The sequence below is a fragment of the Humulus lupulus genome, chromosome 5 (genome assembly GCF_963169125.1).
Source record: "Humulus lupulus chromosome 5, drHumLupu1.1, whole genome shotgun sequence".
In the NCBI taxonomy this organism is placed as follows: Eukaryota; Viridiplantae; Streptophyta; class Magnoliopsida; order Rosales; family Cannabaceae; genus Humulus; species Humulus lupulus.
The window spans coordinates 241,989,987-242,015,594 of NC_084797.1; the positions used below are offsets into that span (position 1 = coordinate 241,989,987).

The window sequence follows — 25,608 nt, forward strand, 5'->3', positions numbered from 1 at the left end:
AATTGTCTAAAACTCCAAAAAACTTAAGCTTTGCAAGTTCTTATTCATCAATACAATTGACTCGTGGGCTAGAGATAATTAATAACCTCAACTACATAAAAAATTATGTTTTTGATTCTTCTTTTCTTCAAGTTTTATCGGTATATTTGTAGTTGACAAATTAAATAATAACATATTTAAAAGAACTATAATAAATATTACGAGAGGAGTCAAAAGGTACATATAGAGATGTTAACATAAATATGGGAATCTTAAATAAACTTTAAATATATATGGACAAAAAAATAATTAAGCCAAATATGGTAATACACGGTTAATACAAAATAATAAATATGGAATTCCCATAAACTAAACTAACAGATTCCCATAATTTTCTCACCCACTGCCAATCAAGAAAATTTTTGTATGGTACAGCAATTCATCGACCATTTTTTCCGATCACAGCTTCATATTCTCCATTCTTTCCGATCACAGCTTCATATTCTCCATTCTTTCCGATCAAAATCCGATCAAGAAGTGATAGCTGCTACTCTCATCATCGTCTCCGATCTGGCTGCTACTCTCATCATCGTCTTCTTTCTCCAGTCATCAAATTAAAAATTCAATTGAATTTGAGATCTTCTTCTTCTTCTTCTCCGGCAGATCTTCTTCTCCGATTACATCCCCTGCTTTTACGTTCGTTCACATCAGCAAACGCATAAATCCATCAACTTCTCTGATTTCTCAAACAGGTAAGCAAATCTTTCTTCAAATATACGACATGCAAAATATTTACACAAATAATCTGCAAATTACTTCCTGATAAAATTCTTGACTCAAACTACTTGTTTCAAAACTTTTTTAATTACAAACGTGAAACCAGTTACACACACAAAAACAGAATTTAATGCAACATAAATAAATATGGAAACTGGAAAATAGTTCTCGATTCAGAAAAAGAAACCAGTTACTAAAATAATTTCAACATTAATAATGTTCATTCACTAACACAACCAGATACATTTTAAACATCACTAAAAATTATGTTGTGCTATATTGCAGATATGGAGACCATAATGACATTGATTCGATTTGGAGGAAAATGGACAGATAGATATCAGTATGATGAGTACACCATGACTGGACTGATAATACCAACAAATTGTTCTCTAAACAATTTGGTTCATTTAGTGAAAACTGAAATAAAATGCAATATTCAAAATATTGAGCTGAGTTACCAGTTTTCACCAGGTATGCCACCAATGAAATTACTCACTGGCAATTCAGTCCTATTCTACATTGAGCTGAAAAAGAAGCAAAATGAAGTAACTGAGCTACCACTATGCATCACCACTGTTGATCAAACAATAGCTGAAACTGTTCAACACACTACATATGAAGAAGAAACACAAAAACAGAACACAGATTTAGAAAAGCTAGTTCTTCAACTAAACAACGAGCAATCAGCTACAGAATTACAATATCACGAAGCAACCTACACCAGAAATAACCAGGTACAAACCTTCCCAAATACTACAGACATAGCTGATGATGTAGCAGAATTTATCATAGAGAGAACAGAAGAAAACAAAAGAAAAAGAAAAGAAGAAACATAAATTATAACTGATCATAAAATTTTCAAAGTTGAAGAAGGCCAGATTTATAAGGACAAAAAGCTCTTAAAATCTGCTCTATGTTATTATGCTATGATCCACAACTTCCAATTCAAGACAAAAAGATCTGAACCAAGAGAGTACCTGGTAACCTGTGTGGATGACAATTGTAACTGGTTACTTAGAGCTTCAAAGTTCAAGAAAACAGAAACATTTAAAATCAGAAAGTATGTAAAAACTCACACCTGCTCCTTGGATATCATTATGGAAGACCACAGGCAGGCTAATTGCAATGTCATTGGGGAACTAATAAAATCAAAATATATGTCAATAAAGAGAGTACACACACCACATGACATAATCAACGACATGCTAGATGATTTTGGTGTTTCAATGGGGTACCAAAAAGCCTGGAGAGCAAGAGAAAAAGATTTAGAATTGGCAAGGGGAAACCAAGATGATTCATACCAAAAACTTCCCATCTACCTTCACATGCTAAAAGTATCGAACCCAGGTACAATTACACACCTGGTTACAGACAATACAGATCACTTCAAATATATGTACCTAGCATTTGCAAATTCCATCAAAGGATGGAAACACTGTAGGCCAGTCATTGTGATAGATGGAACTTAATTGAAGACATCATTTGGGGGAACTTTATTCACTGCTTCAACAATGGATGCTAACAACAACATATTCCCATTAGCCTTTGGAATTGGAGACTCTGAAAATGATTCATCATGGTTATGGTTTTTCACAAAGCTAAAGGAGACATATGGAGAAAGAGAAGGTACGGTTTTCTTCTTTATATTCTTATTGAAACAAACTAAACTCATAAAATTATCAGTTTAATAATAATCCAGCAATAAAATAGAGAAAACAGTGTAAAAAATAAAATAACAGTCATACAAATTAATGAAACTAGTTACTCAGTTAATACTTAATAACCAGTTACTCCATTGTGATTTTGCAAAACAGGTATGGCAATCATTTCAGACAGGCATAAAAGCATAGAAAATGCTATAGACCATGTATACCCAAAAGCTTTCCATGGAGCATGCATATTCCACCTGTTAAATAACATCAAAGTCAATTTTGGTGTCCATGGGGAGGACCTAAACCTAAACTTTGTCAAAGCAGCAAAGGCATACAGGGTACAATCATTTGAGCATTACATGCATGAAATAGACAAGATTGACACACGCATAAGACCGTATTTACAAAAAATTGGATATTCAACTTGGTCTAGATGCCATGCTCCAACAAGAAGATATACAATGATGACATCAAATATAGTTGAATCAATAAATGCTGCATTGAAAGCTGCAAGAACGCTGCCAATCACTACAATGATGGAGGGCCTTCGAAGTTTAGTTCAAAAATGGGTATGGAAAAATGGTAACGAAGCAAACGGAACATTCACACAAGTAACAACAGATACTGAAACTGTGCTTAGAGAAAACTTTATTCGTGCCATTAAATTTCAGGTACCTGACATATATTGAGCACTGAATATTATTTATCAAAACTCTTAGTAACCAGTTACTCAAAAATATCACAGTATCCAGTTTCTAACATGTGTTTCTCTACTAAAATAAACAGGTCTTCCCAGTAAACACTATACTGTACCAAGTTGTGGTTGAACAGAAAGGAAATTTTTTGGTCAACCTAATGGAGAAAACATGTGAATGCAAAAGATTCCAACAAGACGAAATACCGTGTGCACATGCAATAGCAGTATTCGCCAAAACACGGCTGAAAACATATGATTATGTTGCTGATTACTACAAAACTACAACTATGAAAGCAACATATGACTCAACTGTTCATCCATTGCCAAATGAAGGCGAATGGACACTGCCAGAGACTTTAAACATAATTGTCCTACCACCAAAATCAAGAAAACCACCAGGCCGCCCTAGAAGGAAAAGAATCAGATCTAGAGGAGAACCAAAGGTGCAAATAAAATGTGGAAGATGCGCACAGCAAGGGCATAACAGAAAAACATGCAGGAATGAACCAATCCCAAAGCTGCGAAACACAACAAAGTCAAAGAAAATAGACAAATAATTTTCTAAAGAATAGATATACTACAATTTCAATATTTTCATTTCATGTAATAAAATTGTATCCTAATGTTTTCTACTTCAATAAAAGTACAAACTTTTTAAACATTTTACATTTTATAAACTTGATACTCAACTTCATGGTTCCAAACACAAAGATATTCCAAATCTGGATACTCAAGTACCTGGTTACAACACATATTATAGAAAGAAAAAAAAACAGATACTATAAGTAAATTTAACAAACAACTACATATACATGTAACCAACGATTTAAAAACCTAATTATAAAACCACAAATCTTTCACAAAAAACAAAAAAACATAAAATATTATAAACTTGATACTCAACTTCTAGGTTCCAACACAAGATATTCAAAAACTGAAAATTCAAGTACCTGGTTACAACACATAAAAATATAAAAAACAAAAAGCAATCACTATAAGAAATTTTAACAAACAACTATATATTAATAAAACCAACTACTTTAAAAACCTAGTTATATAATCAGAAATCGTTCACACAAAAAAAAAAAAACAACAAACATAAAAAAATAAAAAATAATTTAAAAAATAGAAATAAAAACTAAAGAAACAGTAACCAGTTACCTGAAACATATAGCTTTTACAATCTAACACAGAAGTAACCGGTTACACCATCTTCATACAATAATAATTGAAACCTATATGAAAAAAAAAACATGTACATCACAATATCTTCACACTTTAAAAAAAAAAAAAACTCCAACACTATTGAATAAAAAAACATACACATTAAAATAATATACATTAAAAAAAACTTTATATTAAGCCAAAAGTTGAAACCAATTCTTTACATTGACCAAAAAAAAAAAAAAAAACCATACATAAGTCCAGTACTAAAACAGTACCCAATTACAAACCACAACTTCACTATTAAACAACGAAAGAAAAAAAAGACATGGTCGTTAATACAGCTAAAAAAAAAAAACTCCAACATCTCTACTTATAATTCCTCCTCCTCTTTGATTTCTTTGATGGAGCATCATCTTCGGTCTTGTACCCACCAATCTGCTTCTTTTTTGCATGACTATACAAGTTAATGGCAAGATAATCACGATAGGTAGCAATTTTGGCAGCCATGTTCTTCGGGATGTCATCAATCTTCCCATGAATAAACAAATCAGCATACTTGATAACAAATACTCCACAATCACTGCAAAAAACAAAAAAAACAAAAAACACAAAAAACAGAATATGAAATTACTTAAAAACAAACAAAATAGAAAAATAAACAACAATATACAAAAAACCAGTTACTTACTTATCCTCTTGAAATGGCAAGTCTTTGGCAAAGTTAAAATCAATTGGATCCTTCTTCCCAACAGAATATGGACCAACATTCAAGTCCAAATCTTTCCTAGAACAATAAAAATCAAGAAAATCTAGAAAATATGGTAAAACAACAGAGTAAGCCTTCACATATGGCAAAGCAATACTCTCATTCTTCTTCCCCGTCAAAGAATTGTAGACAGTTAACATCCTACTCTTAATGGAAAAGTGAATAAAAACCCAATGCAACTGAACCTTCACATGCACAGGAAAAAGAACATGATCCACATCCACCCAAGGAGTGTTACAAAACAAATATTCACCAATAATGTAATCTGAAATTAGATTATCAAAACGAATGATGCTTGAATCACATTTGGCTGCCACAAAGTTATCATACAAACCCTTGATAGTTGCATCAAACCAAGAGTCTGTAGTTGTAACCCTCTTGTTCAAACCATCAACCAGCTTAATCTTCTTCCTCAGGTAATAAAAACATACATTTATATGCTACAAAAAATAAATAAACATACAAAAGTTAGGAACCTGGTTACTACCCATAAATAAAAAAACAATTTACAGACAGTACTAAAAGGAACCTGGTTACTTGTCTTAACCATGATCAACAACAAAAACAAAACATCTAAACAAAACAAAGACTAATTAAGAATCATTATACCAAGAACCTGGTTACTAGCCAATATATAATAAAAAAAAAAACAAGTTACACACAATGCTTCAAAGAACCTGGTTACTACCCAAAATTTAAAAATATTTTACACACTTATTAACAGGAACCTGGTTACTTGACTTAAACATGATCAACAAAAAAAAAAAAAACATCTAAACAAACAAATACTACTAAATAAACATTATAACAAGAATCTGGTTACTTACAGTGTCCATAAGCTCCTCCCCACAAGTTTGAAGCTTGTAAAACCACATTTTCTCATAAATTTTAACAAATGAATAATCCATTGGGGGATTGATAATGTTATTGACATCAGAAAATTTCTTCTTCCTTCAAAACAAAAAACATATATATATATATATATATATATTAACAAACAATTAAATATCAAGAATAATAATATTAAAGAAAATATAAAAAAACATACTTATTCTTAAAATTCATTTTATCCTCAATCCAAGAAATATAATCCAGGCAATCATTTTTTGAAACATTCTGCCCTATTTCATTTTCAAATGGAACCAATCCTCTAACAATCACCACTTCCACTCCCTTCCTCTTCACAGTTTCTTTAACATCAGAAGAACCAAACTCAGTAACAAAAGGAGACTTGACATGAGTACTAGGTTTAGGCTCCCTCTTTTCAATAGCAACAGGAACCTCATCATCATCACCAACCATCACAACCTTCCAATCATCCTTACTCCCGGTAAATTTCTTTTCTCCTTCTGCATACTGAATAGTTCTATCAATAACACTCAAAATCTCTGGATCAACATATACTTCTTCAAAACTTAAACCAACTGAACTGAACTCAGGCTTGTTTGTAAAATCCTATAATGAATAAAAATAAAATCAATTACAACAAATTCAATTTTAAATAAAATAATACAAGAAACAAAACAAAAATAAATTACAAAACCTTATCTCCACCCACAACATTTGACAACTCCAACCCAGAATAAACAGCATCAAAATTTTCATTTAAATCCTTCTCAACACCCTAAAAGAAATAATGAAACTGGTTACAACAGTAACTGGTTACACTAAACAACTACAGAAAGAAAACATACTATTAAGAAAAATAAACTAGTTACCTTACTACCATCAGACTCTTCAGCTGAATCATTTCCACAATCCTAGCCAACAAAAAAAAAAAAACAATCTGGTTACAACTAAAAATGGTTAAAAAAAACAATAAAGCATAAAAACAAACAAGTTAGCTTAGAATCATCAGAAATAGGACTGGAAACATTATCAAAATCATCTGGCTTTTCCCCTTCATTAAAACCAGCACTTTCATCACTTGAATTTGCAACTTTTTCAGAATTTTTTGCAACAAATTTTGCAATCATTGCAGATAAATCACTGAGTTTCCCCATGAACTCAGATCTCATAACTGCAATGTCACTAATAATAGTTTCTTGGCATGCTTTTATTGATGAGATTGATTCACAAATCAATCTCAACTTTTCACTATCAACCTACAAAACAAAATAAAATACTTTACAAAACAGCAAAAAAAAAAAATAAAGACAAAAAAACCTAAAAAGAAACCTATAAATTTCAAAACAAAATAATATATTTTTTTTAACTAAAACAAACAACAAAACTAACCAGTACCTGGGTACCCGGACTACTGTCTCCATCTTCAGCACACACCTTCGGCAAGTATAGAGGCTCAAACTTAAACTTATTTACTGCCAGTTTCTTTCTCTCCTCAGAAGACGGATAGACATTCAGGATAGTCAACTGAATAAATTAAAAATATATATATACAAAATCAAGAAAACTGGTTACCATCAACTGAAACCAGGTACACAAACAAAAATGCAAAAATGAATCAAACAAATTTAGCAAGAAACCAGTTACAAAACAAAAAGATTATACCTTCTGATTGTTGAAAACCTTTCCCACCAAGTTTTCATAGAACGCATTATCTGTACTCTTCCAATTCAACAAACGGGGAAATTTTTTCCCAACCCGCTGACAAAACTCAGGACTCAACTCAGCTATACTTTCATAAATCCATACAAGAAAAGCAATGGGAAACCCAAGAAGTTTGTAAGGGTGAAGGCCAACCTTCCCATCAACGAACAATCCATCAAATATTTTATTCCCACCCTTCAAAGCAGTTTTCAAATATTGAAAACTCCTATCCCATACAAACTTGCCAAAACCAATATTTGCTAATTCAGAAAAATCTCGATCAACCATCTCAAAAAAGAAATCATCAACCAACTTATCACTAGTATAGCCGTACAAATAGTTAACTAGGATATGAACTATACCCAATTTGACAACATCCTCATCATCAACTAGATCCTTACTAATAAAAGCATTGCGTAATTCAGACTTCGACACCTTACCAACAAAACGGCCAAATATTTTTTTCTTAAACAAAACCTTCTTTTTTTGAAAACGACTTAAATCAAAATCACCATCACATCTAAGACCCGTAACTAGAGCAAACTCTTCAATAGAAAACCTACACACTCTACGACCAAGCTTAAACCACATTTCCTCTTCCTCCCTCTCATGAGATACCTCTCTCAATAACACAAGCTGGGCAAGTTGAGTTTGAAAATGAATATCACATACTTCTAAAAAGTGCCCAAATGGGGTCTTCTTAAACAATGATTTCTGACTTTTAGTCAACTTAGATTTCAAGTCAGTAATGACACTCTTGTCATTAAAATGTTGAACCTTACTACCAAACCTCTTGGAGGGGTATATTTTTAAATGAGCCTGCAGAAAAAAACAAAACAATTAAACATGCAACCAGTTTCAAAAAATATAAACATGAAAAATTTATAAGTACTTTACATTTATAAAACGGCTTATATGTATTTAACTTTGTATGGTTTAAATACACATATAAAAAAAAACAATTCATTCACTAAGGTAAACAAGTTCAAAACTCATTAAGCAACATCGTTCACTGTTATCTGTAAAGTAACCAGGTACATATGTAACCAGGTACACATGAAACCAGGTACCAAAAAATAATAAAACAGCTTAACAAAAAAAAAAAAACACAGCAATAACAATAAAACAAACACAAAACAGAATTTAAGATTATGCAAATTAACTACAAATTTACAAGAACCCAGATACACAACCATAAAAAAAATTAAAAAAATAGAATCCACATGTAACCAGGTACAAAAAAAAAAAACAGTTTAATAACAAAAGAAAACACAACAATAACTATAAAACAAACACAAAACAGAATTGAACATTATACAAATTAACTACAAAACTACAAGAAACCAAATACACAACCATAAAAAAATAAAACAAACAGAATCCACCCAATGTGAAACACAACAACAGAAACATAAACAGATGAACAATTTTATATTATAATAATTAAAAAAATAAACACATACCACAACATGTTTAGTCTCATGAGAATCATCTCCAGCATCCTTACTACCAGATGCACACGAATCAGATGCACACGAATCCTTCGCCTGTTTAACAGTGGAAGGCAATTTACTTGTCTTCCTTGCAACAGAGGAAGGGGATTTACTCTTCTTCCTTGCAACAGACTTCAAATGTGTAATGTTACTCCTTCGAGGAAGAATCTCGCAAATATCATCCCCTACATTCTTCGATTCATCCTCTACTATACCAGAAATTTTCTTCTCCGAACCAGAAACACCACCGCATTCACCACAGTGATCCATCACACAAATTCGAGCAAGAGAAATATCAATGCACTGCATAAAAAAAAACAAACAACACAAATGAAAAAAGAAAAACAGATATACACATATATAGAGCACAAATTACAAATAACTACCCATAAACTTCCCAAATAATAAACTGATCAAAAACTGACAAAAACCCCACTAAAAAACTAACGATTAAATCGTGCACCAAATATAAAAACCGTCATTAACACAGATTAAAAAACAACCACCCACGACAGAAAAATATATAATACAAAGCAAAATTAACAATCAATTTACATTAAAAAAAAAAAAAAAAAAAAAAACCCTGAAACCGGGTACTCACCGATACGAAAACACCACAAAGAGGCACAAATCCACAACGAGAAACTTATAAAAATCCTAAGAAAAAGAAAAAAAAGAAGAAATCAAAACAAAAAACCAAATGCTGAAAGAAAGAAAAAATTTGAACCAAACGATATATAAAAAACGTGATACTGAAGCAAACGGAAAAAGACATACTTGAAACCAGGTACTCACCGAAACGAAACACACGCACAGAGGGCAGAAAATCGACAACAAAGAACTCAAATAAACCCTAACACAAGAACAAAAACTAAGAACACAAATCACCACTGAAGAAAACGTGATACTTAATAAAATATACTAATAAAATTCAGAAAACGTGAAGAAGATAAAAACGTGATAGAGGCTCGGTACTCAAGTACCTGCATGCATACTGGGAATTGATTTCCTTACAAAAAAAAATTCAAAAATAAAATAATAAAAAAAACACATAAAATGACTAAAAAGCCCTCACAAAAATACACATAAATGCATAATAAACCACTACTGAATTAAAATTTTCTTACAAAAATGTTTACCAAAATAATAAAAATAATAATAAAAATAAAAAGACAAAAATTTACTCATAAAAATACCCCTATAGAAAAAAAAAACGTATAAAAAAATATGGGATATAAAAGCAATATTTTGATAAATATGGAAAAACAAAACCCATAAAAAAGGAAAACAACAAAAAAAACCATAAAAAATGCACACAAAATAAAAAGCCATATATATCAAATTTTAGTGAATTTTCCCATATTTCATGTAAATTCCTCGTACATATATTCATGTGGTAAAACAAAAATTGGGCCTTTTGCAGATGGCGGACTTTGTTGGGATTGGGATGAAAATCTCTAAACAATCAAGGAGTTCATGACAAGAGTTGGTAGATGTGAGCCCAAGCCCAAGCCCAAGTCCAAGAGGTTGATTTGAACTCTATTCGATTCTCCAATCACTACCTCATATTCAAAATTTATAACTAGTACCTTTATTACAAGTCACTGGTTCATTTCTCAAGTTTTAATTTTGTTTTCCACTTGACCATTTTCAGTATCATTATATGCTTTTTCAGTTTATTTGTAGTCGTTGATTTTCAATGTACATTTTAGATCAAATTGTCTCAATATATGTTTTTTTTTTTTTTTTTTTTTTGAAAAACTCTCAATATATGTTTAGTATTAGTCAAATTCAAAGCTCATGTTCACTACATACTACATGATTTATACAAAAAAATATATTGATAGCAGGAAAAAAAAAGATTTTTATGGTTCATAGAACGTAAAAACTTATTTAGTATATGTGTTTTATGTTAGAGTATTATTTATTTGGTATATAAAATCAACTAATTGATTTAATATATTCAATATTTAATTTATTGACAAAATATTCTAATTAATGGTCAACATTGTTTGTTACCTGATTTGTTGTTACCCGATTTTTCATATCCCAACTGATTGAGGAAATATCTCAATCTGTGGCAGAGACTCTGATGGTAGGTCTCACTCTATAAATATAGAGTACCGGTCCCCAAGCTCGCTACTCATTCTGACTTTCAGTAACTCCATCTAAAAGAGTTAGTGAGAGCTTGGAAGCCCGTGTACTCGTTCTAATTTCTGTTCTTTTCTTTTGTAGATCTAAAGCTAGATCGAGGTTATCAATAGCAATGGCTGGGGGTATACAATATTCGATTCTTTTTTGCATATGTTCATTCATATATTAATTCCGCCTACATGTATATAGAATTGTTCATATGTCTACTTTCATATTAATTCTAACATTTTATTGAAATATAAATTTAGTACTTTATGTTTTTAATAATATTTATATGATAATTTGTTATTTGAAATCGTATATATTAATTACCCTAAATTTAAATTTGATAAATTAAATAGACTAAATAAAATTTGTGCCCTCTAAACTTTTGACACTATTAGATTGTACTCCTAAAATATACGGCTAGTTAAAATTTCCCCATGTTACAATTTGAATAAAATAATTAATATTTTTGCTCCCCAAACTTTCACAACTACCAAATTGTGCTCCTTTTAATTATAAAAATTATTTTTATATTAGTTTTTAAAAAATTAAAGAAAAATTATTTAAAAAAATTCAATAAAAGACTAAAATTATTTAAAATTCATTTTAAATACATATAAGTTTGAAAATATATATTTAAAAAAAAAAATTGTTACAAATGAAAAAAAAAAATATTCCCTTCTTCTTCTTTATTATTTTTTAATATATTTTTCTAGCTACTTCCTATTCTTTCATTTTTATAGACAATATTTTTATTAAAAATTATAGATAATATTTTATCATAATTTTTTAATACATTTATGTCATACATTATATTAAACATATTTTATTTATTTTTATGATATTATTTATTTACTTAAAATTTACACAATAATTAAAAAATATAATAAAAATACATATCTACAAGTACATATATAATTACGAATAAGTCTAATTTACTTCCTCAATTTTCTTTGCATTCATTTTACACTCACCAATTAATTAGAGAAAAATCCCATCTCATTTGTTATTTTTCTCTCAAAATAAATTTGTATGCTTACCTTTTTCTATATATTATAAACCATGGTCTCTAATTTTTAAAAACACAAATAAATAAGCACTATTATTCTCCCCTCACTAGGAAAAAAAAATCAATTTACTTTTGTCTGATTTTTTATGTATTGCTCTATATTCTCTATTTTGCCCTTGGTATACCATATATTGTTATACATACAAGTATATAATTATAAAAAGAGACAAGAAATTAAAAAAAAAGAAAAATAAATGGGAATATGAGAAAGTTGAGATTTGGAGGGAAAGAATTTGGTATTTGATTTTGAGTAACGTTACATAATCTTCTTAAGAAGCTTCATATGGCGGGAAAATGTCCTTATAGTCCTTTCCTTTTATTCTTATTGAACCTATAAATAAAAACCCTAACCCCTCATTCTCTCTCCTTCTACTCATCCTTCTCTCCTTTCTCTCTCCTCACAAACATTTCAATTCGGTTCATTTCCAGACTCGCTCCAACAATCTCTTCCACCTTCGCCCTGAGATGTCCGTGCTGCAAAATTAGGTATGCTTTCGTTTTGGGTGTTGAGAATCTGATTAGCTTTGCAATTGATTCTAGGGTTTTGGTGTTTCAACGCTTTGATTTTTGATTCAACTTTCTCAATTATGGGGTTGTGAGTAATATGTGAAATTTTGTTCGATTGAGTTTCAGGTTTGGAGGGTAGAAGTCAGATATAAACGATTATTAGATTTTTTTGAAACGAATTTGTGTATCGGTGAAGATGGGTGATGCATTTGATGATGAAGTAGAGCAAACTGTTTCCATCCAAGAGTATCTCGAGGACGTTGAAGAACGAGAGCTGGTATGTCTTGTTTTGTTTTATAATTTGTTTTTATGGTTAGCTTCGTACTTCGTAGAATTGAGTCTAGTATGTATCGGTGCTTGGTGAATTTTATGGGTTGAAGAGGTAGAACAATATCGCTAGCAGAAGTTCCAGTTGTTATTATGGATGTACCTACGCAATTAACACTATTTGACGATTTACGAGTTAGAGCTTATGCCTTTCATTTTAATTTAAACTCGTTGTTATTATTGTTAGGCTTGGCACTTCGATTTTCATGTTAGCTACTGAATAGGTTGAGGAGGTTGAACTATATGTTATTTTCAATCAGTTTTTTGGTGACATGATATCGTTGGAATGTAATTATGTTAGAGATGCATTGAAGTGGAGGTTGGAACTTGGAATTACATGCTTATCAGTTTATTTGCTTTCTTTATGCAATGTTTGATGGCCCCTTTTAACAAAGACACAATTTAGTAGGCATGATACTTTGAATTTCATGCTAATTACTGCTTAGCGAGCAAATCAATTATTAACTGTTCAAGTAAATTGTATATTGCTACAACAATGTTAGTGCATATGAGGAATCTTGCCAATTTAGAAAGATTATTAAAAGTTATTAGGTCTAGTGGTTAAGTCATGAATTGTTCCCATGAGGTCTATGGTTCGATTTCTCATAGAGATCCACTTATCAATTTGCTTGAGTGTCTTACCTCTCAAAGAATGTAGGGTTTAGCAAAAGGACATGTATACAAAATTTAAGAATTGAATGGATCGATGGCTGTTTTATGAAAATCTAAGGCGGCAAAATTATCCATGTCATAGTTTCTTAACAACAAGGGTGGTGCAGAGTATTGTTCATATTTATATATGTTTAAGCTGCTATATTTCATTTATCTTATCTTTGGTGCTTCATCTTGTTGACAGGAAGCAGATTTGGTTTTAGGAGGTGACGAAGGGAAGGAGTGTACTTATAATAATGGTTACATGAAGAGACAAGCAATTTTCTCATGCCTGACATGCACCCCAGATGGGAATGCTGGAGTTTGCACTGCTTGCAGTTTATCTTGCCATGATGGCCACGAGGTATGTTTAGTCAATATTCTTTTTAGAATAGAGTATTTGTTGTTAACCAGACAATAACCAGTAGCATAGTCAATAGGTACATACCATGTTTTAATGTGGACTTCTACTTTCTTTCTGTTTGTTTAATGATATCTAGGTAGAGGCTAGAGCTAAGTTTATGAATAGTATTTTGGCCTAGCAAGACAATGTCTTGGAACAACAAATAGGGCTACTTTTCCTACCATTCCTTTGAAGTATCATTTGTTTTTGGGTTTGTGTGTGGTTAATAACTTAATACTTAGTGTGCTGATTCTAATTTTTATGTGTGTTTTCTTCCAGTTCACACTTATTCCCCTTTCATCTTTGCTTTTTCATTCCTTTGGATGGAAAAAATAACATATTTTGTATTTGTTTCCTCTACATATCTAATATGCACTTTTAAGTTGAAAGACCATAGATTATATATTACGTTTAAAAAGGTTGGCAACCTGTTGCATATATTTGATACAAAATCCTTGTTTTTTAAAGGCATAAAGAGGCTTTATAGAATACTGAATACCTTATTTATTTATTTACTTGTAAATCTTTTGACTTCTGATGACAATGAATTGATTTTTATGAGTTAATCCAGCATAATTTTTTTTGGTTAACTTCATCCAGCATAAATTGGTTTGCTTCTTTCTAGCACAGTTTTATTCTCTGGAAACTGTTTTACTGTTTGATTTTCATAAATTGAACTTTTACATCTTGATATCTCTCTTTGATAGGATGCTTATGTGGGTTTCAAATTGTGTGCACTGGTGTAGTGGCTGGGGTTGATTTCCATTACATGATAATATGATGTTACTATACCTCTTACACAACAGTTATATTTAGAATCTTGTTGCAATAGCTTTACCTACTGTTCTTAAAAAGTTTTTTTGCTTATATCTAATGTGTCCTTTCCATTTTTTTATTTATTTGCGGGTGCTCTTTTTACCAGATTGTTGAGCTATGGACAAAGAGAAACTTTAGGTGTGACTGTGGAAATTCAAAATTTGGAGAGTTCTTTTGCAAGCTTTTCCCAAATAAAGATGTAGAGAATGTTGAGAATTCTTACAATCATAATTTTAAAGGTTCATACTGTACATGTGGTCGCCCCTATCCTGATCCTGAGGCTGAAGAACAAGTTGAGATGATTCAGTGTTGTGTATGCGAAGACTGGTTCCATGAAGAGCATCTTGGTCTTCAATCTTCTGATGAGGTTATTACTTGGGATGTTTTAGCAGGCTTAAGTTATTTTTCTCATGTTTTACTGTTTTGTGGTCTTTTTTTTAATGGCATAATTTTCCTTTTGGAATGGCAAATCTCTATATTAGCTCTGTCAACCCCAAGTGCCCAACTTGTAGATGCATTGCAAAATTTGTTCTGATGCTTTGACTGCAAATTGCATACTCTAATGACTCTTAATTTCCCTTCAGCATGTTTACTTGAACAAATATAGTATTATCTTCTTTCAATTTGTGGACTCTTACCCTTACTGCCACTGTACCCAGCGCCAGCAGTACGTAGTACTTGATCTATGATGTCACCACCTTTTGTATAATCTTCTAGTATCCCCTTATCACTAGGAATTGGGGTTCATTCAACTAGAAAACTATTTAGTGAATTAAAATGAAATGATTTAAAAGCTTTGGTGAGAACTTTACATTTCTCGAAGTACATTTTCCTTGTAAATGATTTGCAATTTAATAAATGTTGGTGTTTAGCATGTTAAACTGTAAGTTCTATTGATCTTTTATTCTACAACAGGTGCCTAGAGATGAGGAAGGGGAACCTTTGTATGAGGATTTTATATGTGGGGCATGCTCGGTTGTTTGTTCTTTTATAAGACTATATCCTCGAGCCATATGGGCAGTAGAGAAGCAGCCTGCTGATATTGTTAGTGTGAGCAAGGATAAAAATGTTGTGGAAGATACAGAATCTGGCTGTAAATCTGGAGAGATTGAAAATAACACATCTCCCAAAAAGGATTGTGTGCTGGTTCCTGCCAAATCTGAATCTGTTCCGTGTGGGGAGGGTTCGCAACTAGGAGAAAATTCTGGAAAGGACATAGATTCAAAGCCTGATATGGATGCTAGTCCACATGCAATTTGTGCTCTTGGTGTTGATCTGCTAGTTACTGCCCTTGAGTTAGAGAGGAAGCCAATGTTTCTTTCAAAAAGCTGGAGGGATTCCCTTTGCAGATGTGAAAAATGTAACGACTACTGCAAACAAAAGGGACTTGTTTTTCTTCTTGACAAGGAGGACTCTATTGCAGAGTATGAAAAAATGGGAAAGCAGAAGAGGGAGGAGAAGTTGCAGAAACAAGAGGGAGCTGAGTTAAGTCTACTTGATAACCTTGGTCATGTGGAAAAAATGGAAATTCTGAATGGCATTGCGGATATGAAGGATGAAATTCGCACTTTCCTGGTATGTGTTTTGTAGCCAATGTTATCTTGTTTTTCTATTTAATGCTTGTTATAGCTCAGGGGGATAAAGATGTTGATGTCAGTTGAATTTCTGTTATTAGTTGCTATGCACAAAAGCCCCAATGTCAAGTTCATTCTTTTGCAGGAATCGTTTGATTCTTCGAAGCCGATTACTTCTGATGATGTCCACCAAGTGTTTGAGAATCTAGCAAAGAAGCGCAGGCGTGTATAGTGAGTTTAATTAGATTTTTACTAATGTTCTATGCATGTGTTAATTATCAGAATGTTCGATGCTTGAGACTAGACTTAGTCCAGATTCAGAAACATTAAGAAAGCTGTTCATGTTTAAGGCTTTTCTTAAGCAGAGTGCTTTTTCTTCGTTTAAACAGTTTTTATTCCATGTACTTATCTATCAAGGACCTAAAGAGTCATTTAGGCATGCCTAATTCAACTGCTGAAAATGAAGTGCTTACTTTGAACACATCAAACATGTTTGTAGCTGCATATATATATATATATATTTATGTGGAAGTTTATGCTTACACTTGCACATGTGGTTGATCACACATGACTCAAAAGCCATGTCTTTGGGTTGACTGGTTCATGGGGAAATTGTTTTATGACTTGTATTCATTTCACTTGTACATATGCCCCACTTTCAAAAATTAAACTGAAGTCTTGACTTTTTAATTTTTTTTTTAAAATTTGGTTGGTAATGAATTTCTTACTTCAATTTGACTTAAAACATTTACATTAAATCATATGCTCATTTTTACTAGGGATGTAGTAAAACAATAAATATATAACAAACTAATAACAAATAGAAAATGTTATATAAAAGTAAATATTATATTAATTAAAGAGTAATATATTTAGATTGAAGTAAAATATGTGTTAGTATTTTATGACACATTATATATTTTTTTTAACTATTGTGTATGTTATATAAATATTTATGTATTAATTTAAAATTGAAAAAAATAATATAAAAAAATTAATATATATAATGATGCGGTGTGATTTGATCTGCATTTATAAAATTTAAAACTGCAAACTACATCGTGCGGTTTGGCAAAAATACAAATTGCAACTGCACTGTGAAGTTTTCTAAGCTGCAAACTGCAGTATGGTGTGGACGGTTTTATGAACACCCCTACTTTTTACCATGTGCATTGACTCTGCAGAGTGCTGAATGAAATGAATTGAAAGAAATAAAAAAAAATTAGAACTTGAGTTGGTTGATAATGAATTTTTTAACATCAAAATCAAATGATTGGCTAGTATGGAAACTTGAATGAATCACTTTGTGGAGAACAAAAGTCACATGCATGTGCAAGAAGACATAATCTTATATAAGATCTCATGTTTCTCAATGATATGTGGTTGAGATGAACTAATTTTGTGTTAAGAAAACTTTGTTTGTTGAAATCACATGCTACTTTTCTTGTATCATCTGTCTTTGCATATCTTTTACTTAAAAAAATATAGTAATGTGGGGGGGCTTTGACTAATCCCTTGGTTTGATTTTCTGCTCTTTTTTTCAACACTAGTTAACGAGCTAGGACAAGAGTAGGTTATAGTTAGTCCCATAAGGCTGTCCACGTGTACCAAAATCTAGCTATGGTATTTTTAATTACTAACTTAGTCATTATCTCACCTAAATTTGGGAGACTGTCGGCTCAAATGGACTATAGCAGTAGCACAGATCTATGAAAACAAAAATAATTTGCATTATATTAACCTCTTAAATTTTGATGTGGACGAAAGAGAATCAGATTCTCGTTGAGTGTTATATAATCTTAAATGTTGGAATTAATTATAATTGACATGTTGAACTTGTTCCAACGTCATGTATTGTCATGGTTACATCATTAGACACCTACTAACTATATAACTTAATTATTAGGGTTAGAGGTCTTTTTAACTCTTGGTTTTTTCTCTCTTTTAGCACTTTCAAAAGGGTCTTCAATGCTAGCTTTATAATCTTTATTGATAAGAGTGGTGTTAAGTAACTTTTTTACAATAATTAAAAAAAAGGGTCTTCATAAACAATATAATCTTTGAAATTAGCGGTGATGACACTAAAATGATTAAAGAAAGAGAAATTGATAAAAATGACATTTTATTTAAGTAATTTTGCATTCTGGTTTACTTTTTATAATTTTTTATAAAATGACTTTTATTTAAAATTCAATTTTGATTGGCAGTTTGAATTTTTCGACCATCTGTCTAAATTTTCGACTACATGTCTAAATTATGAGAGATTATTTTGTAAAAAATTATTCAAATTAGGTTAGAGTACGAAATGACTTTAAAAAAATATATTATTTTGCTAAAAGACCCTTAAAGAAATAAAAAAGGAAGACTCATGTTGAAGTTTCATGTTAGATATGAGAATGAGAATAATAGGACCACTTTTGTATTGTATCCATAACTAGAAAAAACCCCATGTCTGAACATGAATTTTATTCAGTTGAATCAAACCCATTTGAATGTATCAACAATCAATGGAGAATATAAGAATATTTTTACTAGAATGTTTATATTTTTTCAGACAAAAATACAAGTATTCACAATAGTAACCATTAGACTACAACGGTCCAAAATGGTTTCTTAGCCTTAGCTCCATCAATCAAACCGTGATTTTTTGTTTTATTATATAGTCATCATTTTTTTTTAGGTTAGTATCTCTTATTTTTCTATGTACACACTTGTTGAGAAAGACAAATTAATGTTGAACAATGCGTTAGAAATTTAAAAGCTGCCACCAAAGCTGTGTAATTTGTCTGATTATAGAGGAAATTTATTGAAGTTTTTTGTTTGTATTTTATCAACAAACAACAGAATCCACACTCTAATAATACTTGTCACGAATACAGATATAATGTGAATATAAAATATCTGTGCTTATCTGTATAAATAACAAGAAGATAAAGCTCATCCATATAATAATATCTTTTTAATGTTTTCTCATGATCGACATAATAGTTTGGATTTTAAAAAGCCAATTTACTTTTTTTAAGGACAAAGATGCCTTGCCAAAAAAAAAAAAAGAAAAAGAAAGGGCAAATAAGGCTTTACTATATATAATTTTTTTTTAGTTGGATCGGTAATCATTTGGTATTTGTGTTTTTACAAAATATAATCTTGGTACACTGTGTTTACAATAATGCTCATTTGATATCCTGTATTTTGAAGTCTTACATATTTAGTACCCTGTATTTTAAAATCATACATATTTGGTACTCTGTATTTTAAAATTGTACATATTTGGTATTTAAATTCAAATTTAATTAATAAAATTTTACCAATTTAATTAAATTACTCTCAATCATGTGAGCTGCATATTATATATAACTGATAACAATTTGGTCATATTGAAAAAAAATTATCAATTAGATACCAAATATCTATGTTTTCAAAAAATGGGATACCATATAAGCATTATTAAAAAGAGAGCATACCAGAATACTTTGTAAAAACAAAGAATATCAAATGAGGAAATTTTCTTTTTTTTTAATGTCTATAAAATTCAAACTAAGCTTGGTAAATATTTATTTTTTGGGGTCAGAATTCGTGAAAAGTAGCATAGTACTATAGTACACATTTTCATTGTCAATCAAAGAAAATCAAAGGGAAAAAAGATGTTGAATCAAAAGTGAAAAAAAATGTGAGAAGAGGAATATAGTAGGTAAATCTAATGATTTTTCTTTCGAAAGCAAGAAAAGAAGTCTAATTTTTTTTCAACACGCAAATGGAAAAAAATAAAAAAACCAAAAGTTGAAAAGAAAATTACACATGAAATCAAGGCATATAATAGTGGAATATATTTTTTATTCCAAGAGGTAATGAAATACATAATTGTATTTACGAATTTTTTTATAACAAGTTGGAATATGATATTTTATTATATCTACAAAGGGAAAATACACTCACATCACTTTCAATCAAAATCAAATTATATTTATAAAAAATAAAAGGAATAAAGCAAGAGAAGGAAAAAAAATAATAGTTGATAAAAATAATATTTTTTTTATATTATTTTCATTATTGTATGGCTCGATGAAAAAACAGACAAATAATTATGATTATAAGAAGGAAAAAAAAAGAAAGCAAAAGAGACATTATTGATTTATTAATTTAAGCACCTTCGTCTGTAGTGAAGGTGTGACTAAATTGTATTAAATTAAGAAAAAAAAAAGGCTTTAAATTCTACAAAATTAAGGGTCATTGTCATGTTGTTTGTCCAATTATTTGTTTAATTATTTATTAAATGAAATTAATTGAAGAAATAACAGAGTAGAAATGTTGTACTATTAAATTAAAGCCGTGATTTACTGAGAACATAATTATTTGAATTGAATGGTAAACCAAATTGTCTACTATGAGCAAAAGGGTCACTAATGGAGCCAATAAAGTTGATAAAAAAGTGAGTTAATTGTCGACATCAAAATGGGCCATCAAAATTCTATCCCAAACAAAATCTTTTAGTACTGTTTATGAAAATCTGGATTGGAACGTTTCTTTCTACTCCACATAATAATAATAATAATAGTAATAATAATAATAAGTTATTTTGTACTATATATTTTATTAAATGATAATTTTGATTATATATTTTGCAAAACGGAACAAAAGAGTTCAATGAACTCAATTTCGGTCAAAATATTTTTCAGTATGATCATAATACTTCTGAATTTTATTAATTAATAAAATAATTAAAAATTAATATTAAAATTACATTTTAGTTTTTAAAATCAATTTATACAAAATTTTTATATAATTTTAATTTTTAATTATTTAATTAATAAAATTCAGGGGTATTTTGGTCACATTGAAAAATATTTTAACCAAAATTGAGTCTAGGATACTCTTTTGTTCTATTTCGCAAAACACATAGTCCAAATTATCATTTAATAAAACACATAATTCGATCGTTAACTTTTGCAAAATACAAAGTACAAAATGATATTTACCCTAATAATAATAATGTTATATGAGACGGATTTTGCCGAGATAAGATTAAGGGGAAACATTCAATTCATACCATAACTATTAGATTCATCGAGCACTTAAGCTTAAACACATTAAATTCAATTCTTGCGTATCAAATCTTAATCTAAGTATATAAACTAAATTATGAGTAAAATATAATTAATTAGATTTAGATTGATGTGAATAGATTTTTAATGATTAATAATCATCCGATCAATTGACGTTCCCGATAGTTTTTAAGGTGAATGAAATGTAATTCTTCACGCGATAAAATTTGATATATAATATATTATATTTATATATATATGAGATTGCTAGGTGGACGTTAAATTAAATTAAAGGATGAAATATTAATAGGTGGGGACATTAGTCTAAAATTTGTTAAAATAAATCATGAAGAGACATAAAGTCACGGGGTAATAAAGAAAATCTTTATTTTTTCAATTATTTATTTTATAATAATAATAATAAAATAACTAATAACCAATCCTTATGAATGAAGTAGGTCTACGTACTTTATTTGTTTGGTCATCATTGTCTTTAGTATCTCTTTTTATATTGAACACCTATAAATATACATATACACACCACGCTCTCCCCCAAAACCTATAGAGACTTGTTCTACTAATTTTGTGTCTATATATATATATAATTTTTCTTCGAAACCTGTTTTTTTTTAGGTTTTACAACACTACTCGAAAAGGGTTTGGTTTTGTTTTTGGATCTGAAACCAAAACCAGTATGGGAAATTGCTTGGAGTCATGCTTGAGCAAAGGGCAAGAAAAGAACAACAAGATTTTGGAGGTGAAAGAAGAAAGTGGTGCCAAAGATAATGACCAAATAGTAAGTGGGTTTGTGAAGGAAAATAATAGTTCAAGAAAAGGGAGCCTGAGATTGAAGATTGTTTTGACCAAAGAAGAGCTTGAGTGGTTTATGGTTCAACTCCAAAACAAAGGTGGGAAAAGCTTAGAAGATGTATTGGAAGAGATTGAAAAGAGCAGAGTGAAAGTTAATCAGAGTTGGAAACCTTCTTTAGAAAGTATTATGGAGTGTCCTGAGTTTGTTGAGATGAGTAGATGAATCTATTACTTTTTTTTCTTCTTCTTTTTTTTTTGGGTTTAGGTTGAGTTTTTTGATGTGGGTTTTGGTCCAAAATTGTAATTAATCTAGTCTTTTTTTTTTGTCAAATGGCAAACCCTTCCAAAGTTGTTGAGACTTCTAAGACATTGAAACACTTTTTGCTTAGGCTTGCTTTGCTTCATTGGAGTTTTTTTCATTTGGATTTGCCCACATTTGAAACTTAGGTACTAATTAAGTTACTTCTTTTCTTCTTCTTCTTTCATTTCTCTTATGTATGTTCAAAAGTGTGTTATTGTTAATACCTGTACTTGCTTGCATTCTCTCACTTCATATAATATAAGGCTATTTTTGAGCTTTTTTTTTAAGTTATTGAAAATCCTTGTTTGTTCATATATATTGTAAAAGGTTATATTGGGAATTCTTATTAGTGATCTTTTATTAATTGGTTAAATGAAACTAAATGCTTACATATCTTAAAAATGGATAGAGCAATTACAAATCTCATAAAGAAATGACCCAAATACAAACTAACTAATTTAATCCCAGTACATTTTTTTAATGATGATTATGCCAGAAGTACAAAACTTAAATGTAATCTAATTCAAAAAAAATATAATATATAATGAATTGTCTTTTAAACATATATAATCGAGTAAACACTAAACAATACTTATTCCTGAATCAACGACAATACGAAAAGATCCACAACCTTGAACGGGAAAAAATTTACGAACATTGGCAAAAGTTGAAATTCTCGAACAACAAGAGTGATAAAACATCATTATTCGATAGAGCAAACCTAAATCAAATAAAGAAAGAGAGTCCATCTTTGTGTAATAGTCCATCTTAGTACATAAATGGCAGATTATTGCCATGACAAAAATAAAGAGTCTACTTTCCGAAACTTTCCAAACTATAGTAAAGTAACAAAAGGTGCAGTTGATATCAACAAATCAATTTTAACCCTTGGTGGTATCTATTGACTAAAAAGAAAAGAACATCCCCACACAAGCAAATTAATTTCAATACTTGGTAACTTTGGGGTCCCAATAATTGAATTTGGGTACCAAACTTTGTGCGTTGAAAAACCACATACCTTAGCAAGTGATGTGCCATCATAACACTGCTCCACCTGAGTTTTTAATTTCAAATCTCAACTTTATATTCAACTCCAATGGGGCTGCAAAATACCATTTTGAGGTTGATCTTGCACCATATATCACTCTAATGACACTGCAAAATGGTGGACTGAACAGTGCTACGACATTATTGATGTAATGTCGTGGCATGGTTTACCACGACAACATTTTTTATTTATTTTGTGTTTTATATTAATATTTTATACATATAAATATATGTATATTATTTAATTTATAAGAAAAAAATAATATAATGTGTATTTTTTAGAGAATATAATAATGTTGAATATATTTTTTGGTGTAATTTTTAGTGTTATGATTAGATTGAAAAAAAAAATATAGTGTTAAAATTACCTCATTTTGATGTTGGTTCAACATTATTTTAATATTTATGGTTAGAATTGCCTTGATTATCTCTAGTTTCATAGTCAGTATTTTAAAGAAATTATCTTTTTCTTTTTTCCAAAACCAAGGTTGAAAAAGGGTATTAAAATTTTGCAAAAAATATATAACAACTTGATGGGCAAATTAGTCTAATTTTGATCAATTTTAAATGCCATTTTGTGTTCCCCAAAAAGAGAAATTAATCTCTGATTAGTTTGGTGGAAAGAGATGGGATTAGTGACCTGTTTCTTTAGTGCTTATCCTTATAAGCTAGTTTTTTTTTTTCTCTTTGAAGATTTATGCTTTATACACTCTATTAAGAATTGAAATTAGCAGCACCCTTAGTATGCATGACTATAAATTAATCATCATACTGTCTACTCTATAAATATTTCTATTTTTTTTTATCATAATACAATTTTTGACCCAAAAAAAAAAAACAAAGCAAAAAAAAGTTATGTTTAAAAAAAATATCAGCATAAATATGTTGTCACTAAAAAATTAATGGCTAGTCACAACAAACTATATGATTAATTATATATAATAATTTTTTTTAGTAATAATTTGTGACTCTAAATAATGTGGTATGATTCCCAATAAATGTAAAAGATAACTAAATATATTTGATACAAAAAAAAAAAAAAAAAAACATTAAACCAGGCCCGGCTTTGATATTTTTGGGTCCCAGTATAATTATATTCAGGCGTCCATATTTTTTAATAAAACTATATAGTTTTAATTACATATATTATAATTAAAATTTATTGGGGTCATTGGGCTAAGAGGCCTTAGATTTTGCGTCTACTCAGCCTTGGTCCAGAGTAAGCACTTAAACTATATTTGATAGGTGTATTTTTACAAAGTATCATGTTGGCACCATTTGTTTTAATAATGCTTATATAGTACCCTGTATTTTAAAATCGTACATATTTGGTACCCTAAATTTAAATTTAATTAATAAGTTTTACCAATTTAATCAAATTGTTGTCAATTATGTAAGTCCCAAATTTAAATTTAATTACTTAATTACATATAATGGATGACAGTTTGATCATATTAACAAAATTTTATCTATCAAATCTGAGTTTAGAGTATCAAATATGTATAAATTTAAAATACATGGTACCATATGAGCATTATTGAAAGCAGAAAGTACCAAAATGATATTTTACAAAAACATAGGGTACCAAATAAGTAAATTCCCTATTTGATAAGAAAGAAATAATAAGAGGGATGAAGAAGATGAAAATACTCTTTTATATATTTCTTTTATATATTTATTAGGTGTAAGCTTAATTTTATTTAGAAAATTTATTAATTATTTTTTATTAAATTTTTATGATTGTCATATAAATTTTAAATAATTAAACAATAATATATATGAAAGAATGATATTATAAACGTATTAAAAGAAAAATTATACCAAGTTAATGTTTATGT

At 29.8% G+C, this 25,608-nt stretch overlaps 4 protein-coding genes across 4 annotated transcripts; 3 read left to right on the plus strand and 1 right to left on the minus strand.

Moving 5' to 3' along the window:
- Positions 1-2,250: 2,250 nt before the first annotated feature.
- On the plus strand, positions 2,251-3,665 carry LOC133778597 (uncharacterized). Its single transcript, XM_062218577.1, has 3 exons — positions 2,251-2,385; positions 2,574-3,082; positions 3,198-3,665. The coding sequence occupies exons 1-3, from the start codon at positions 2,271-2,273 to the stop codon at positions 3,663-3,665; spliced, it is 1,092 nt and encodes a 363-aa protein (XP_062074561.1). The 5' UTR covers positions 2,251-2,270.
- A 43-nt stretch (positions 3,666-3,708) lies between these two features.
- LOC133778598 (uncharacterized) lies at positions 3,709-7,356 on the minus strand. Its single transcript, XM_062218578.1, has 3 exons — positions 7,286-7,356; positions 5,869-7,146; positions 3,709-5,481 (listed from the first exon to the last, which is right to left on the minus strand). The coding sequence occupies exons 2-3, from the start codon at positions 5,947-5,949 to the stop codon at positions 4,960-4,962; spliced, it is 603 nt and encodes a 200-aa protein (XP_062074562.1). The 5' UTR covers positions 5,950-7,146; positions 7,286-7,356; the 3' UTR covers positions 3,709-4,959.
- A 5,265-nt stretch (positions 7,357-12,621) lies between these two features.
- LOC133778599 (uncharacterized) lies at positions 12,622-17,058 on the plus strand. Its single transcript, XM_062218579.1, has 6 exons — positions 12,622-12,778; positions 12,926-13,076; positions 13,983-14,141; positions 15,103-15,363; positions 15,912-16,571; positions 16,716-17,058. The coding sequence occupies exons 2-6, from the start codon at positions 12,996-12,998 to the stop codon at positions 16,800-16,802; spliced, it is 1,248 nt and encodes a 415-aa protein (XP_062074563.1). The 5' UTR covers positions 12,622-12,778; positions 12,926-12,995; the 3' UTR covers positions 16,803-17,058.
- Positions 17,059-22,155: 5,097 nt separating this feature from the next.
- LOC133778601 (uncharacterized) lies at positions 22,156-23,002 on the plus strand. The gene has a single exon (XM_062218582.1). It carries the CDS (start codon positions 22,307-22,309, stop codon positions 22,643-22,645), a length of 339 nt encoding a protein of 112 aa, XP_062074566.1. The 5' UTR covers positions 22,156-22,306; the 3' UTR covers positions 22,646-23,002.
- Positions 23,003-25,608: the final 2,606 nt, after the last annotated feature.

Excerpts from the sequence above, each read along its gene's own strand:
- LOC133778597 (XM_062218577.1), top strand. The coding sequence starts at position 2,271 with ATGGATGCTAACAACAACATATTCCCATTAGCCTTTGGAATTGGAGAC. Across the intron at positions 2,386-2,573 it reads GACATATGGAGAAAGAGAAG|GTATGGCAATCATTTCAGAC; the intron begins GTACGGTTTTCT and ends TTTGCAAAACAG. Across the intron at positions 3,083-3,197 it reads TTCGTGCCATTAAATTTCAG|GTCTTCCCAGTAAACACTAT; the intron begins GTACCTGACATA and ends TAAAATAAACAG.
- LOC133778598 (XM_062218578.1), bottom strand. The coding sequence starts at position 5,949 with ATGGATTATTCATTTGTTAAAATTTATGAGAAAATGTGGTTTTACAAG. Across the intron at positions 5,482-5,868 it reads GGGAGGAGCTTATGGACACT|CATATAAATGTATGTTTTTA; the intron begins GTAAGTAACCAG and ends TATTTTTTGTAG.
- LOC133778599 (XM_062218579.1), top strand. The coding sequence starts at position 12,996 with ATGGGTGATGCATTTGATGATGAAGTAGAGCAAACTGTTTCCATCCAA. Across the intron at positions 13,077-13,982 it reads ACGTTGAAGAACGAGAGCTG|GAAGCAGATTTGGTTTTAGG; the intron begins GTATGTCTTGTT and ends TCTTGTTGACAG. Across the intron at positions 14,142-15,102 it reads CTTGCCATGATGGCCACGAG|ATTGTTGAGCTATGGACAAA; the intron begins GTATGTTTAGTC and ends TCTTTTTACCAG.
- LOC133778601 (XM_062218582.1), top strand. The coding sequence starts at position 22,307 with ATGGGAAATTGCTTGGAGTCATGCTTGAGCAAAGGGCAAGAAAAGAAC.